Source organism: Sceloporus occidentalis, unplaced genomic scaffold (assembly GCF_023333645.1).
Source record: "Sceloporus occidentalis isolate IW3139 unplaced genomic scaffold, rSceOcc1.0.p SCAF_1, whole genome shotgun sequence".
Classification (NCBI taxonomy): Eukaryota; Metazoa; Chordata; class Lepidosauria; order Squamata; family Phrynosomatidae; genus Sceloporus; species Sceloporus occidentalis.
The window spans coordinates 137845570-137859180 of NW_028316981.1; the positions used below are offsets into that span (position 1 = coordinate 137845570).

Here is a 13611-nt window from a genome sequence, read left to right on the forward strand (position 1 = left end):
TGCTGAAACTGGGATCCTTGGGAGAGGTGCAGAGAGGGAGGAGGAGGGAGGGAAGTAGTGCTTTGTTTCCCCCTTTAGATCCTTTGTTACATGTCCCAGTGTTTGACCCTTGACTTATTCATGGGTCATTATCAAAATCCATGATTTTGGCCCCCAAAACTGCCCTCGACTTATACAGTGGACCCTTGTTATACGCTGGGGTTTGGTTCCAAATCAAATAATAAAATCTGTGGATGCTCAAGTCCCATTAAATATAATGACATAGCAAAATGGTGTCCCTTTATAAAAAATGGAAAATCAAGGTTTGATATTTGAAATTTATACTTTTTTTTTAACATTTTCAAACCGTGGATGCTTGAATCCGTGTATAAGAAATCTGTGTATAAGAAGGGCTGACTGTACATGAGGTTGACTTATACACAAGTATATACGGTTAAATATTCAGGTTACCTTGATATTAGGCTAGTCACCAACCAACAACTGCTTGATGCTCTGCCATTCTCAAACAGGAAATCTAAACACTGAAAGTTCTTTTTAACTGAAGTTATCGTTCCCAGCAGTTTGCACCCCTCCATAGTTACTCCATACTTGAATTGAATTACCTATTCCTTGAAACTAAATAAAATAGCTACCATTTAGTTAAACACATGCATCTGAATGCTACAAGTGTGAAATAAAACACACTATCCCCCTATCCACTTTATTGTCACCTCAATACTTACAAAAGAGTATGAAGCAGCTGGGTGAGACTGCAGCATGAGCTAGTACTTGAGCCATGCGATACTCTTCAGTGGCATCACTAAGGTTAGGGTCACCACAGTGTGATAACTTGTGCTGTTCCCCCCAGCCACCCTCCTCCACCAGCCAGGCCAAATCTTGTTACCTAAATTGTTCCAACATTTACTTTGATAGGGGAATTAATTAATTAGATCAAGGGAGTAGCAAGGCTTGTGGTAACTTTAAAAAGAGGAGATCTTAACTTTTTGACCAAGTCCAAATACTAGAACTCCAGCATGCAAGGTCCAAATGTAGTTTTATTGATACAGCAAAGGATTTGCAACCTTCAAACAAAAGCACACTCGTATGAGAGTTAACAAAATAAAAGTAGGTTAAACTGTATAACCAGTTGCAGGTTAGGGTAATACTTTACCTAAATCTGGAAGTCAGCATTCCAAATCAGAGGGAAGATTTCAGGGAAGCTGGACTCAGATTGCTGCCAAGTGGAAAGGCTAACAATGCTAAGGAATTTTAGATGAAATCTGACAGCGTAATTGTTTCATTTCACCCAAAATCAATTAATGAGAGCCAAACAGCACCACCTTATACCTTTAACTTTGGGGGCAGGCCTTTGGCAGCCTTTTTAGGGTCTGGTGAGTGAACAGGAGATGGAGGGAACTCAGTTTCCTGCCTGACTAGCAGACTTACCAGACCCAGAAGGCAGCCCTTTCCCACCAGCAGCTGATGGTGGGGATGGGTGCGGGTGCTGCTGCTGCTGCTGCTGCCTTACAGTCTGTTTCTTGCTTGCCCAGCAGGCCTACCAGACCCAGAAGGAGCTGCTGGGTGGCAGCAGCACTCCACCCCCACCAGAGGTTACAGCTAAGGAATGGCAGGGACACCCTAGTAATCAGAGTAAGGAAGCCAGTGGGGTCTTGGGACCACCTGCCCCAACAGGTGTTCATACCCCTCTGAAGTTCCACCCGGTCTGCATCCCCCCCAACCTTAGTGATGCCCTTGATATTCTTCCTCCACTGTTTAGTGAAACTAACACCCCAGAATTATATTTAAAAAGTTACACCCCCCCAAACAAAGGATTTATGCTAGTCTTCATTAAGTTATAGCAATCATGTAATGTCCTGATATGTTCATTATGAAGGTGTGTGGGACTGATTACAATTGACAAATTGTTTCTAATCAGTACTTCCAAGTTCAGCAGAAAATGCACAAATAACTGTAGACCAGAAGAACAGAGGCAGCCAAAGTTGGGTATCAAGCCAACTGTGAGATCAACTTTTATTTGCTGCAGTTGCTAGAACACAAGGTTGTGGCAAAACAAAACAAAACCCTAAAAAAAAAAAAAAAAGGATTCAAAACAAAACTGTAACCAAACTGTCAGACCTGGAGAAATTTCTACCCTCCTCCTGCATTCCCCTTGTGTCCCAGCAATGTTTGAGAATCCTGTTAAGTTTCACAAAAAACAATCTTCATATTTAAAACAAATACAAAATAATCTATGAGGAGAAAAATCTATACAGAAAGTATGTACATCTCAGATAAATAGGCTAATACTGAGGTGGGGAACTGGAGCTTGCCGAGAAGGTGGAGAATGAGCTAGCACACCATAGGCCTTTGCAAAGGAAGGCAGCTGTCTTATGGTTCAATTCCCCACAATCTCCATGTTTGAGCTATAAGCCTACCCTGCAAAACCTCACTCTCCCACCCCACCCCAGGGCTCCCAATAACTCCCCAGCCAACAACCACCTGCTTGTGCTTCAAGGCTAAGATCTACTGCCCCCTACTGGCAGCAGCTTCCATCTTAAACCACCCAAACCCATCCCTACTGAAAGTGCAACTGAAACCAAATGCTGCTAGAGAATCCATAACCAGATTTGTAACACTGCTTTCTGCAGTACACAGCATGGGATCTTCTCTGACTTTTCCTGAGTCACCACTTCTGAACGAGTTCAAACAGAATCAAAGCTGCAGTATGATCTACTGCAGTGATAATATCATGCCAAACTGCTGGGATGGCGAACCAGTAGCTGTTGGCAAAAATAACCTGTAAAGCACCAACAAGGGTTATGCCACCAGCCCCACCCAAAACTGCATGCATGCCCACCAGCTAACACTGTCACTGCCTTCTCATAATGGCATAGTGGCTTGAGTGATCCCCCTGCTCTCTTCACTCTGACAAAGCATCAGAGGCAGCCTAAATTGATGCCCTCTAGAACGAAGGCAATGGAAATCTTGGAGGCTGGCAGCCTCACACTATTCATGCCAGCTGTTTGCCGCTGGCATTCCTGGTTGTGCATTACCCAACATGATTAATAAAACTTTTTGTTAAAGAGAGAGCTCTCAAAAGTAAATGTAACTGAGCACATGGCTCAATTGGCCTGGAGGAGGCAAACCATCCAGCTTGCCTGACCAAAGAAGAAATAGTGGCAACACCAAGTGACATGGTTCCAAGGTAGATTCTTATCCTCCACCCTGCTGCAAACTAATCTGTGCCTTTGGCAGTCCATTGCTCATTTCAGGTCCTGGGTCTCAAGAGTATCATCCTAAAGCCAGCATCATTCTGGCACAACTCACACTTCCCAACGGCAAATCAAAGAGCTTTGTGCCCATTTGGGGTACACATAGCTTGAAGCTCTCTCTCCATCAGCTTGGGAAAGTGAATAAGTCAGCTGCAGTAATAGGAAAGACACCAACAACCTTCTTGTTCTGCCACTTGGGCTACCACAGATGTAGTTGGTACAAACTGCCCAGTTGAGGGGCTGGGAGAGATATGGCATTCTCATGAATACAGAAGTCCTTGAGAGTTGGTGGCTGCCATACTTCTACCCCCTCCCCCAACTCTTCCTGCCCCAAACCAGAAAAGAATAGCAAAAGCTGAAGCTAGTTCCCTTGGGTTGGCAATACACAGCAGGCAATTCAGTGTAGTCTCTCATTCCCCTCAGTCAAGGGTCTGGGAGGCAATCCCTGCCAACGCTGCAGCTGATTGAGCAAGCCAGGGAACTAATGTCTCTTGGTGGAGGAGACCTTCTTCTTGCGTGCAGCCAGCATCTCATAGAATGGGTCCCGGCTAATGGCAGCCCTAAAGGAATGGAGAGAGAGAGAGAGAGAGAAAAAAGAAAGCAAACAACATTAGGGAAAATCCCAGACTGATCAGAAAAGCTCAACAATAAATGCTCAAATTACAGGAAGCCTGAGGAAGGCAAGTCTTTTTAGAAGGTTACAGTAGGGAGTAATTTAACTAAAGGGGGTAGAGGAATTAGAAATTTGCACTATAGCTTCACTGAAGAGTCCCCTACATTTTCCCTCTCAATGCAACCATAGCCCCCAATCTTTCCAATGTAACTGGCAAAGATCAACAAGGGGGCTAGCAGAGACCCTATTTTTCCCACTGTTGCCTCCCCTTTTCACTCAGCCAGGAGACAGAGGAATTAATTCTCTTTCTGTTTCCAGCCAGACATTTTGCCACTTGTTAGCCCTGGTGCTGCAGTGATTAAATACCTGTACTGCAGCCACTCACTCATAAACCATAAGGTTGTGAGTTAAATAGCAGCCAGGACTCAAGCTCGACTCAGGCTTGCATCTTTCCAAGGTTGTTAAAATGAGTACCCAGATTGTTGGAGGCAATTAGCTTACAGTTGTAAGCCACTTAGACTGCTTAGGTGGTATGAGGCACCATATAAATGAAGCTGCTATTGATATTGCTAAACCAAGCTCTAATGAATTCCCCAGATTTCTTCATTTCATTCCTGAACCTAACATATTTTCCCTTTACTGTCCCTCCTGCACTCACTTGATGCACTTCATCCATTCTTCCTTCTCCTCTGGGGTGGGTGCTGAGATACGGTACACAGTGTGGTTCCCTTCCACTACACGACCATCTGCTTCAGTCTTACATGCCTTGATCACTTGGTCTTTGTTATCAGGGATATACAGCTCAAAACAGTTCTGCAAGAAATAAAGAGGACTGGTGGCTAGCACAACCTCAAAATGATGCAAATTGTAGGAATTTCAAAAGACACAGGGAGTCCCTTTACTAGTTGTGGCCACAAGGATTCTTCTGCAAGTACTCAATTCTCTAGGACTTCCACATACACACAGGCAAAACCAGTAAGTGTCTAATTAACCACTGTCTCCTCTTTCATCCAAATTATGAAACCATGGTTAATGGCCCCAAAACAAGCCAAAATATCAAAATACAGTTTGAAGTTTATTTAATATTCTGGTTTGTTCTGAAGTGGTAACCATAGTTCCTGGTTTCATCCAAACAAAGAAACTATGGTTAGCAATTTTGTAATTCAATCCAGCATAAACAAAGTGGTGGTGTGTGGGCAAAAATCTTGTTCATCTGCTGGCTTAATATTCCAAGACACAATCATCCAAACATAGTGACTGACAATTATGCTAATGTAGCAGATGCTGCCACTCAGATCCTCTGGAATTCCTCACCACCTGGACACTGCCACAGGGCCATGTATGCTCTGGATCTGCACCGTCTAAACACAGATAACAGCATTCTGTACAAAACTCATTGCTGCCTTGAGAAATCTAGCATCCATTTTCACCACAAGTAGACAACTTTCCCAGATCCAGGTCCTGCCCATGCCTCTTGTGGGAAACTGCACCCCTCACATACCCACCCAGATTTTAAAAAATAATGACAAAGGCACTCCATTACTTTAAGGGATTATAGGGGGCATTGTGTCAAATTTTGGGAAGCCCTCAGTGCTTTGTTTTTTGTTGTTGTTTTTAACAAAATAGGAGGTGTCTTGAGGTCCTCAAATATCTCCAATTTTGGGTACCAAGATGGACATCAGTCCAGGAAGCATTTTACAGGTAAGAGGAACCTTTAAAAAAGAAATGGATTATGTATTCTGATATTCTTATAAAAACAGGAAAAGGACAAGAAATCAAAACGAAAGAACAACTTAAATTGAATTGAATTGAATTGAAATAAATTGGCTCTTTTACCATAAATTAAAAGGAAGGTACAATAAGGATAAAAATGATACTGGTGTTGAAACAGAACTAAGTGCTCTGGATAAAACATTGTTTAAGGGACAGAAACATATGATAACAAGGGTGTACAAAATTTTACTATATATTGAATTAGAAGGTGAACTGATAAAAGGAATCATGATTAAATGGATGCAGGATATCCAAGAATCAATTCCATTGTGTAATTGGGGAAAAACATAGGGAATTTTTTTTAAAATTTACCAAAAGCGCTAACCTAATTGAAAATTATTACAAATTGCTATACAGATGGCATCTATCTCCACATAAATTGGTCAAAATAAAAAATACGAAGGATAGTAACTGTTGGAAGTGTGGAGAGAACAATTAAACTTTATTTCACATGTGGTGGGATTGTAACGTTGCGAAAAAATTTTGGGAAGAGATCCATAAAACAATTCCACATATCATGCAATGTGAAATAGAAAAAAAAACCCATCTGTATTTATTAAATATTACCGAAGACTTTAAGGGAAAACTATGTCGAGATAAAATAGATGTTATATTGTACTTAGTGATGGCAGCACATTTAGTTTTTGCTATGAACTGGAAAGAGGGAAAACAAGATTTACAGGAAGAATGAAAGATTAAGGTAAATGAATAGATGGAAATGGACAAAATAACCATGATGATTAAAGAAAAGACAGACCAAAACTTCCAAAGAAAATGGAAAAAAGTAAATAAACTATGGGAATGAAAATTAAAGGGAAAAGGAAGAAAGGGAAAGGGAAGGAAGGGGAAAAGGGAAAGAGAGGGGGAAGAGGATTTAATACTTTAAAAAAAAATATATCCCTTATTTATCTTTTGGCTGGAAACAAAACAACAACAGTCCTAATGGCAAAAATGGACATGCCGCACATGAACATAAAAACAACGGATGACGACAGAAAGTAAATGTCGTACACCCCTTCTAACAGCTCAACCACGTCAGCAAAACAGAGCAACAATATAATTATGTTTTATATGTTTTATTTGTTTTCTATGTTTTTTTCTTTTTTCTGTTAAACGTTTTGTATGTCATGTTATGTCAAAATAAATAAATTAAAAAATATATATCTCCAATTTTGGGGAAAGGCCACCCTTCAACTGGCACAATTGCCCCACCATATCTAGGATGGGTGGGGGGGCACTAAATTATTATTCTTTAATAAGAAATGGGTGTGGGAAAGGGCTGCATTGGGGGCTAGTGAACCACAATGTGCCCACACCTACTTTTCGTTAATTACTACCTTAAAGGCAAGAAATATAATTAATGAAAAGAGAAAATCATATCCTAGTACCAAGAAAAATTAAATTGTGCAAATCTGTTCACTTTGTACAACTTTTGTCTGTCATGGGAAAGAGAGAATCCTGCACAAGCACATTGGAATGCTCTGATCATTGGCTCGGCCTTCCCAAACATTTTTCAAGCTTTAAAAGCATGAAGCCCATGAAACCATGGCTCTCACTCCACCCACCTACAGAGCATTCTCTGGCCTTAGCACTTACTCACCGGCTTCTTAGAATCTTCTACCTCACGGATACTCAAATTCTCCAATGGAATGATGCCTCTTGGTTCCTTATCCTGCAAGATGATCACTTGTAGATTCAGCAATGACTTAGTATATTAATGCTAATAAACATCTCATGCTTCTGCATCGCAGAGTTAAACAATGGGATGATATTCCCTCTCAGAAAGATTAGTCCCTAAAGCTAACTGCAAAACGGTGGCTACATTAGTCTATTGCAGTGAATACAAAACACAGAGCTATGATCCCTTAAAAATTAACAGATTTATTATGGTATCCTGTGGCTCTATAAAGAAAACACTACATCAGAGCCATCTAATTATGTTGTTCCACTGCACAGCTTCCAATTCTAGCCTCTCCAAGCCATTCAACTTAGATTTTTTAAAAAAATCAAAGCAGAATGATAGCAACCCTGTTGAATGATTTTGTGTACTTGCACAATTACTAGAGTACCCTGTGCCACTCACCGTGGTATACTCAAAGTAGTAAAGGCAGTTGTCTGTCAAGATGAACCAGCGTCGTTTCCATGTCTTCACCCGGCCACCTGCATAGTGAAAAAGCAAGCTTGACAACACTTGCCCAGACCCAAACATTGGCTCTGGGCATGAGAGCAGCTAAGGCAGAGGCAGAGGCAGAGCTAGATGCTATGGGCATGAACAAGCAGAGTCAGAGTGAGTGGATCAAGAGTGCAAGCAGTGCCAGCCCCATATCAGAGCAGCAGGTGGCTATATAGTGAGCATAAGAGCTGGCGGGCAGGAGCAGTAATGGTGCTGCTGGTGACTGGGGGAGCAGTGCCCTACTGCATGCCACTGAGTGGATATTTATGTGCCAGGCACTGAGGAAGAGACATTGTTTTCCCCACAGGCTCTAAAATATGTTTAGGCTTGCCATGGTGCAAAGCCTTCAGCCTAGTCAAAGAATTTTGCTTGGCTCTGACTTGATATCCTGCCTCTAAGATGATATCTACTGTTTTAAAAGGAGAGATAAGAGGAATGTAGAAGAATTTTCCTCAACAAACTGGTAGCCAGTTTTCATACAGGGCTATTTCTTCTCTCACCCAGAGTCTGACTTGACTATTCTCTGCTTTTTTTTGGTCCTCGTCTTTAGTAACTGAGAATAGCCTGTCCCGAGATGCATTGTCCTAGATAACAAGGAGAGCCAACTGCCAGGGGCAAAAGGGGATTAATACAATTTCCATCCTGTTTCAGTGTAGCTTTCAAGAAGGGGTTCCATTTAGCCTCCAGACATGGGAAGAATTAGCTACATCCCAGGAAACAGAAAGTCAGCTACCAAGCAGGTGTGCAATTACTGTCTGCAAGTCTGCTCTTTTTCACACTACACAGTTATAGCACCTTGATGACACTTTAATTGCTATAGCTGAATTCTATATGAGAATCTTGGGATTGGTAGTTTAGGGAAGGACTAAAGCCCTTTGTCTGAGAATTCTAAACACCCTAGGTTTCACAGCATGTTTTCATGGCAGTTAAAGTGGAATCATAGTGCTATGATTATGTTGTGTGAAAGATACTATGTCTCATGCTTACTCCAACTTTGTGCTCTCCAAGTATACTGGTCATGCTGGCTGGGGAAACTAGGAGTACAACTACCCAGAGGACACCAGGTTGAGAAGGGTTGCTCTGTCTAAACAAAATGGTTTCAGAGGAGGCTTCTCTAATCCAACTCTTCACTCTGTGGTGGTGGGGGCTGGCTTGGAAGTGCCATCTAGTAAGAAGAGATGCTTCCATCCTCTGATGGAGCATCTCTTCCCCTTTTCTGAAGCTGATGCTGCACTCTCTGCAGCTATGAACTTCAACAAGAAAATCAAGAGGCAGGCAAATGCAAGTCCAGGGCCTTGTGCATGGCAAATGGAAAGAGTGTGACAGCACAGATCTCAAGTACAGTACTTTCAATTAGGAGATTCTGTGACTGACAAGTCAGTGCAGTTTGTGTGTGAGAGTGCATATATGTGCACACTTGCGTAAACGCCTGCGCGCGCACACACACTACCGAACAGCAAAGGTATACAAAGTAACCAAGGCTTCCTAACCCATTAAAGCAGAAGATACTGTAGTCAACACAACCCTCTTCAATCTGACCTATCCCAGTCTGAGGCTGCAACACAGTGCATCATACAGACTGCTAAGCATGAGAAAGGCAAAAGGTACTGTAAAGGCAGATAAACCTGAAAAGGTGTTGGGGAGCAGTGGGGAGGGGGGAACAGCTTTCAGTGCTCTCTGTCAGGAGTAACTACTCTCTTAAGCCCAGAGGAGTGGAGACAAGTCAAGGAAAGATTAAAGATGCAGAGGTCTACAGATCCACCCTGAGATACCCTGACAGCCAACATACAGCCACAGGCAACAATGAGGCCTCATTCAGCAACACAAGAATTTTTCTAAAAGCAAAAACTCAAGAACAAAAAAGGAAAAAGAAAAAGCCAATGGCTCCAGAGTGCCTGCCACAGTCCCCAGGGAACACAGAAAAACCTGACATCATGGAATGGCCCAATTTGTGGCCATTCAGCAAATTAAGAAGACTTCTCAGAAGAGTTACTGCTGGAAACAGAACAGATTACAGTTCAGCAGGCAAGCACAAGACCCCCAAGTTCAATTCCTATTTTGACCAGCTAAAAGGATCAAGTAGGAAGAGATGTGAAAAACCTCTGTCCAAGCCCTTGGAAAGCTGGTGCTTCTCAGATTAGACGTAATAGTGGGCTTGATGAACAGATAATATGATCTGGTCAAAGGGACCTTCCTCTGTCCCTGCTGGGAGGCTACACAGTTAAATGTCACCACTAAACTAGCCTTCTTTTAACACAAGGTCTGGACAGGCTATATGAACCAGATATATGATTCTGAAACTCAATTAGAATTTGACTCATTGAGGTGTTTTTACTCTAAAAATCAGTAAATACAGGGCTCTTAACTTGGTGTATTCCTCACATAACTCTTTTAAGGAATCCCAAAGTGAAGCTGCCAAAAGGTGACAATCTGAAAGCAATCTTTCGGTATCTCAGAACATGTAGAGACTGGGATGTCATCACTGTAGAAACTTTCTAGCTCTTTCTAAAATGACACTTTCATATTGGCCATGCAACTGTCAAGAAGCTCTGTTACTTTGGATTACCACAATTTGCAGTTCAAGTTTAAAAGCTGAGTGCAGGCCCTGCCATGCATTATGTAACTTTGCCTCCACAGCCATGAAAACTGCATGCCAGGAGTGTACAAGATGATAATTATGGTATGTTTTTGGCAGCCCAGAAACTCCTGAAGGGGAAAAAAGGCACAAGAATTTCTGCTGATCTCATATTTATTTTAAGTCTATCCAGTTACTGAGCTGTTTTAGAAAATACAAAGCTGTAGCTTATACAACATAGTAAATAAACACTACCATATTTTAGGACACTGGGAGCTGGTGGTTTCCAGGGAATTATTACAGAAAATTAGAACCTTGTCAGTCAGGGATTCAATGGATGGCATTGTCTGCAAAATGGAAAAAGTGACCTACTTCACAGGGTTGGTGCTGAGATCATAGGGATAAGAATAAGGACTACAAGAGGATCTGCAGTATTATATAAATGGACTGATGGGAGCCATGGTTGTGACACAACAGAGATTTTATCAGCTTATGCATTTTGACTTGGTTGTGTCACTTGTGGGATCTGACTGCCAGATAAGCAGGGCTCTTCCTTTCATCAACCAGAACCAGAGCATTTGATGTCAATTAGTAAACATCAGTTTAAACAGAATTAATATTATATTAGTCTCTGTTAAACAGGCAGCATCTTTGACAAGGGCTTCTTCAGATGAAGGACTTTGTTAATTACTGGGCTTCTTTGTTTTAATATTCTTCTGTCATGTGACTTTGGCATTTCTTTATTTTAATGAAAAGTGGCATATTATACTATAATTTAATTATACCATAATTAATACAATATTTAATTATAGCAGAATTTATAGTTTGTCTATCTGCCAGTTAGGTTATACAAATCCACATACTTGATCACAAAATCTAGCCGTATCTAACCAAAACAAAGAACGCAGTAAATTTCTGGACCTAACTTGTCAGCTTCAGGTACTTCTTGAACAAATACTTTGGATTTCTATATTTTTGGCTCTAGTAAAATTTTGCAAAATTGCAAAATAATTTTGAACAAACTTAGTATTTAAAATTAATTTGACATTACAAAAGTCTTCATGCAAGTTGGGAAACAAGCAGCAAACTTCAGTTTTCTCAGGGGAAGACTGCTGGCTTTGCTCCATTTTGATGGAACTCAGTGTGGTGTTTTTTTTAAAGATTGTAGGTGCTGCCAATCAAACATTTATTTCATTTGAATCTTATGCAAAATAATCAGCATCACTCAAACCAATGCTTAACATAAATGCAAAAAGGATCCTTCACCATGAAGATAAAATTAGAATCATAGAGTTGGAAGAGACCACAAGGGCCATCCAGTCCAATCCCCTATGAAAGTACAAGAGGCTAATGTTGCTGCTGAAGGTAGCCACACCTGTGAATTTTTAAGCTGCAGAAGGAACATGCTTTAGAAATCAACAACTGTGGTACCTTTAGCAGCAAGCTTAGCTTCTTGAACTATCACTGTGGGTAAAGCACTGGGCATAGAGCAGCACAGCTTGTGAAGAAAAGAAAAGGTCAGGGGAAAAGTACTTGAAGACTGATGGAGCATTCAAAATTCTGTATGTATGGGGGGGAGCATTGAAAAGTTACTTTTTTGGACCACTATGCTCCCAAACCTGCAGCCAACATGATTACTGGCCATGCTAGTTGGGAGGATTTGGGAAGCTGCTCCCAAAATGTAACTTTTCTAAATTGTGGAGGCCAGGGAGTACTGTGATGTCCCTTACAGTGATATAGGGAGCACTATCCAACAGGTACTAATTCTCCTAAAACAGCTGCATGGCCCTGCCATTGTAAAACACCGTGTTTGCTGTGGTGGAGAAGTGCAGTTAACTTAGCTCAGGGGTAGGCAACCTGCGGCCCGCAGGCCGGATGCGGCCCGGCAAGGCCTTGGGACCGGCCCCAGGCTGGTCCTGCCGCCGATTGCCACCAGAGCCTTTGGGGGGCAATTGTCTATAGAAGCCTCAGAAACATGCATTTATATTAACATTTTTTTAAAAATCAGCAAATTTTTTCGCGTGTCCTGCATTTTTTTAAAAAAAGTGTCTTCCATTTGAAAATTTTGTCCTACATTTGTCCTGGTTTATTTATATATTTAATTTTTTAATAAATTATTTAATTATTTATTTTTTGGCTTCGGCCCCCCAGTTGTCTGAGGGACAGCAACCTGGCCCCCGGCTCAAAAAGGTTGCCTACCCCTGACTTAGCTGCTGGATGCATGGCAGTGAAAGAGCTGGACTCTCTGGCAAAGAAGAAGCCACATCTTCTGGTGGGATCAAGGAGAGCTATGCTGTCACTGTGGCTGAACTGCAGCATGTGAAAATGGCCCTTTGGAGTAACAAGACAGACAAAGTAAGGCTCAGCAGCCCCTACAGTAAGAAAAAAAAACCCCACATATGTAGGTGCTTTCTCTGCATTGGAACTTGATCACATGATAAATTTGCAAATGGGCTATATAACCTGATAGCAAGCTGCTTAGCAAATAATGGTGTTGTAATCTTCCTATCTCATATTTCACTAGCACTAGCTACAGGTCTCATTCTAGGAAATTCTCAGGTGGGAATTATCCTAGTCCTGGGATATGAACATTTTAATAAATAATAAGTAAATGGTTGATTCAGGCATAAGCCAGAGGTGTGCAAGTATGACCCTCCAAATGTTTCTGGGCTGAAACTCATACAATCTCTCACCATTAGCAATAATGGCTAGGGCTAATAGGGGCTGTTACCCAAAAACATCCTGGAATCCACAGTTGTCCATGCCTGGCCTAGATGTTGACCAAATAGAGGAGAAGGCAATTGGCAGATGCAGGCATGACTTTTGGAACTTCTTGCTCTTTTTATCTGTTGGTTTGTTTGTTCTTGTGCCATGCAGGCCACAGATACTCCTGTGTGCCCACAACCCCTCAAACCACCCCACATCTTGCCCAGTTCCCCAGGGACTGTGCAGCCAGACAGCAACAGTGGCAAGAGCAGCAATGACTAATGTATCACCAGCAATTCAAAATAAAGAGAACAGAAAAATAAAGAAGCACTGCAGGACACCCCTAGCCCCCAGCGAAGCTAGCAAGGGGATATGGGGGTACGTACCTCCTGGAGTTTGGGGGACAGGGAAAGGCAGAGCCAAAATCATGGAAACATACAAAATGAGGGAAAAAAGAAAATTAAAAAACAAAGAACTTCCAAATTTGCTCACAGCATACACCCTCAATTGCATGGGGTGC

The 13611-nt window shown here is 41.8% G+C and overlaps 1 protein-coding gene across 6 annotated transcripts in view; it reads right to left on the minus strand.

Annotated features, from left to right (window-relative positions):
• Window positions 1-1984: 1984 nt before the first annotated feature.
• LOC149322292 (cytohesin-1) overlaps window positions 1985-13611 on the minus strand; it is an 81619-nt gene continuing 69992 nt past the window's right edge. For 5 of the 6 annotated variants that reach the window (XM_089538700.1, XM_089538727.1, XM_089538691.1 and 2 more), the window contains exons 10-13: window positions 7721-7797; window positions 7238-7309; window positions 4523-4677; window positions 1985-3811 (exon numbers count right to left, since the gene is read on the minus strand). In XM_089538700.1, the coding sequence (XP_089394826.1) occupies window positions 3733-3811; window positions 4523-4677; window positions 7238-7309; window positions 7721-7797 (383 nt within the window). In that variant the 3' untranslated portion in view covers window positions 1985-3732. The remainder of the gene's footprint in view (window positions 3812-4522; window positions 4678-7237; window positions 7310-7720; window positions 7798-13611) is intronic. The other variant, XM_089538718.1, reaches the window with a different exon arrangement.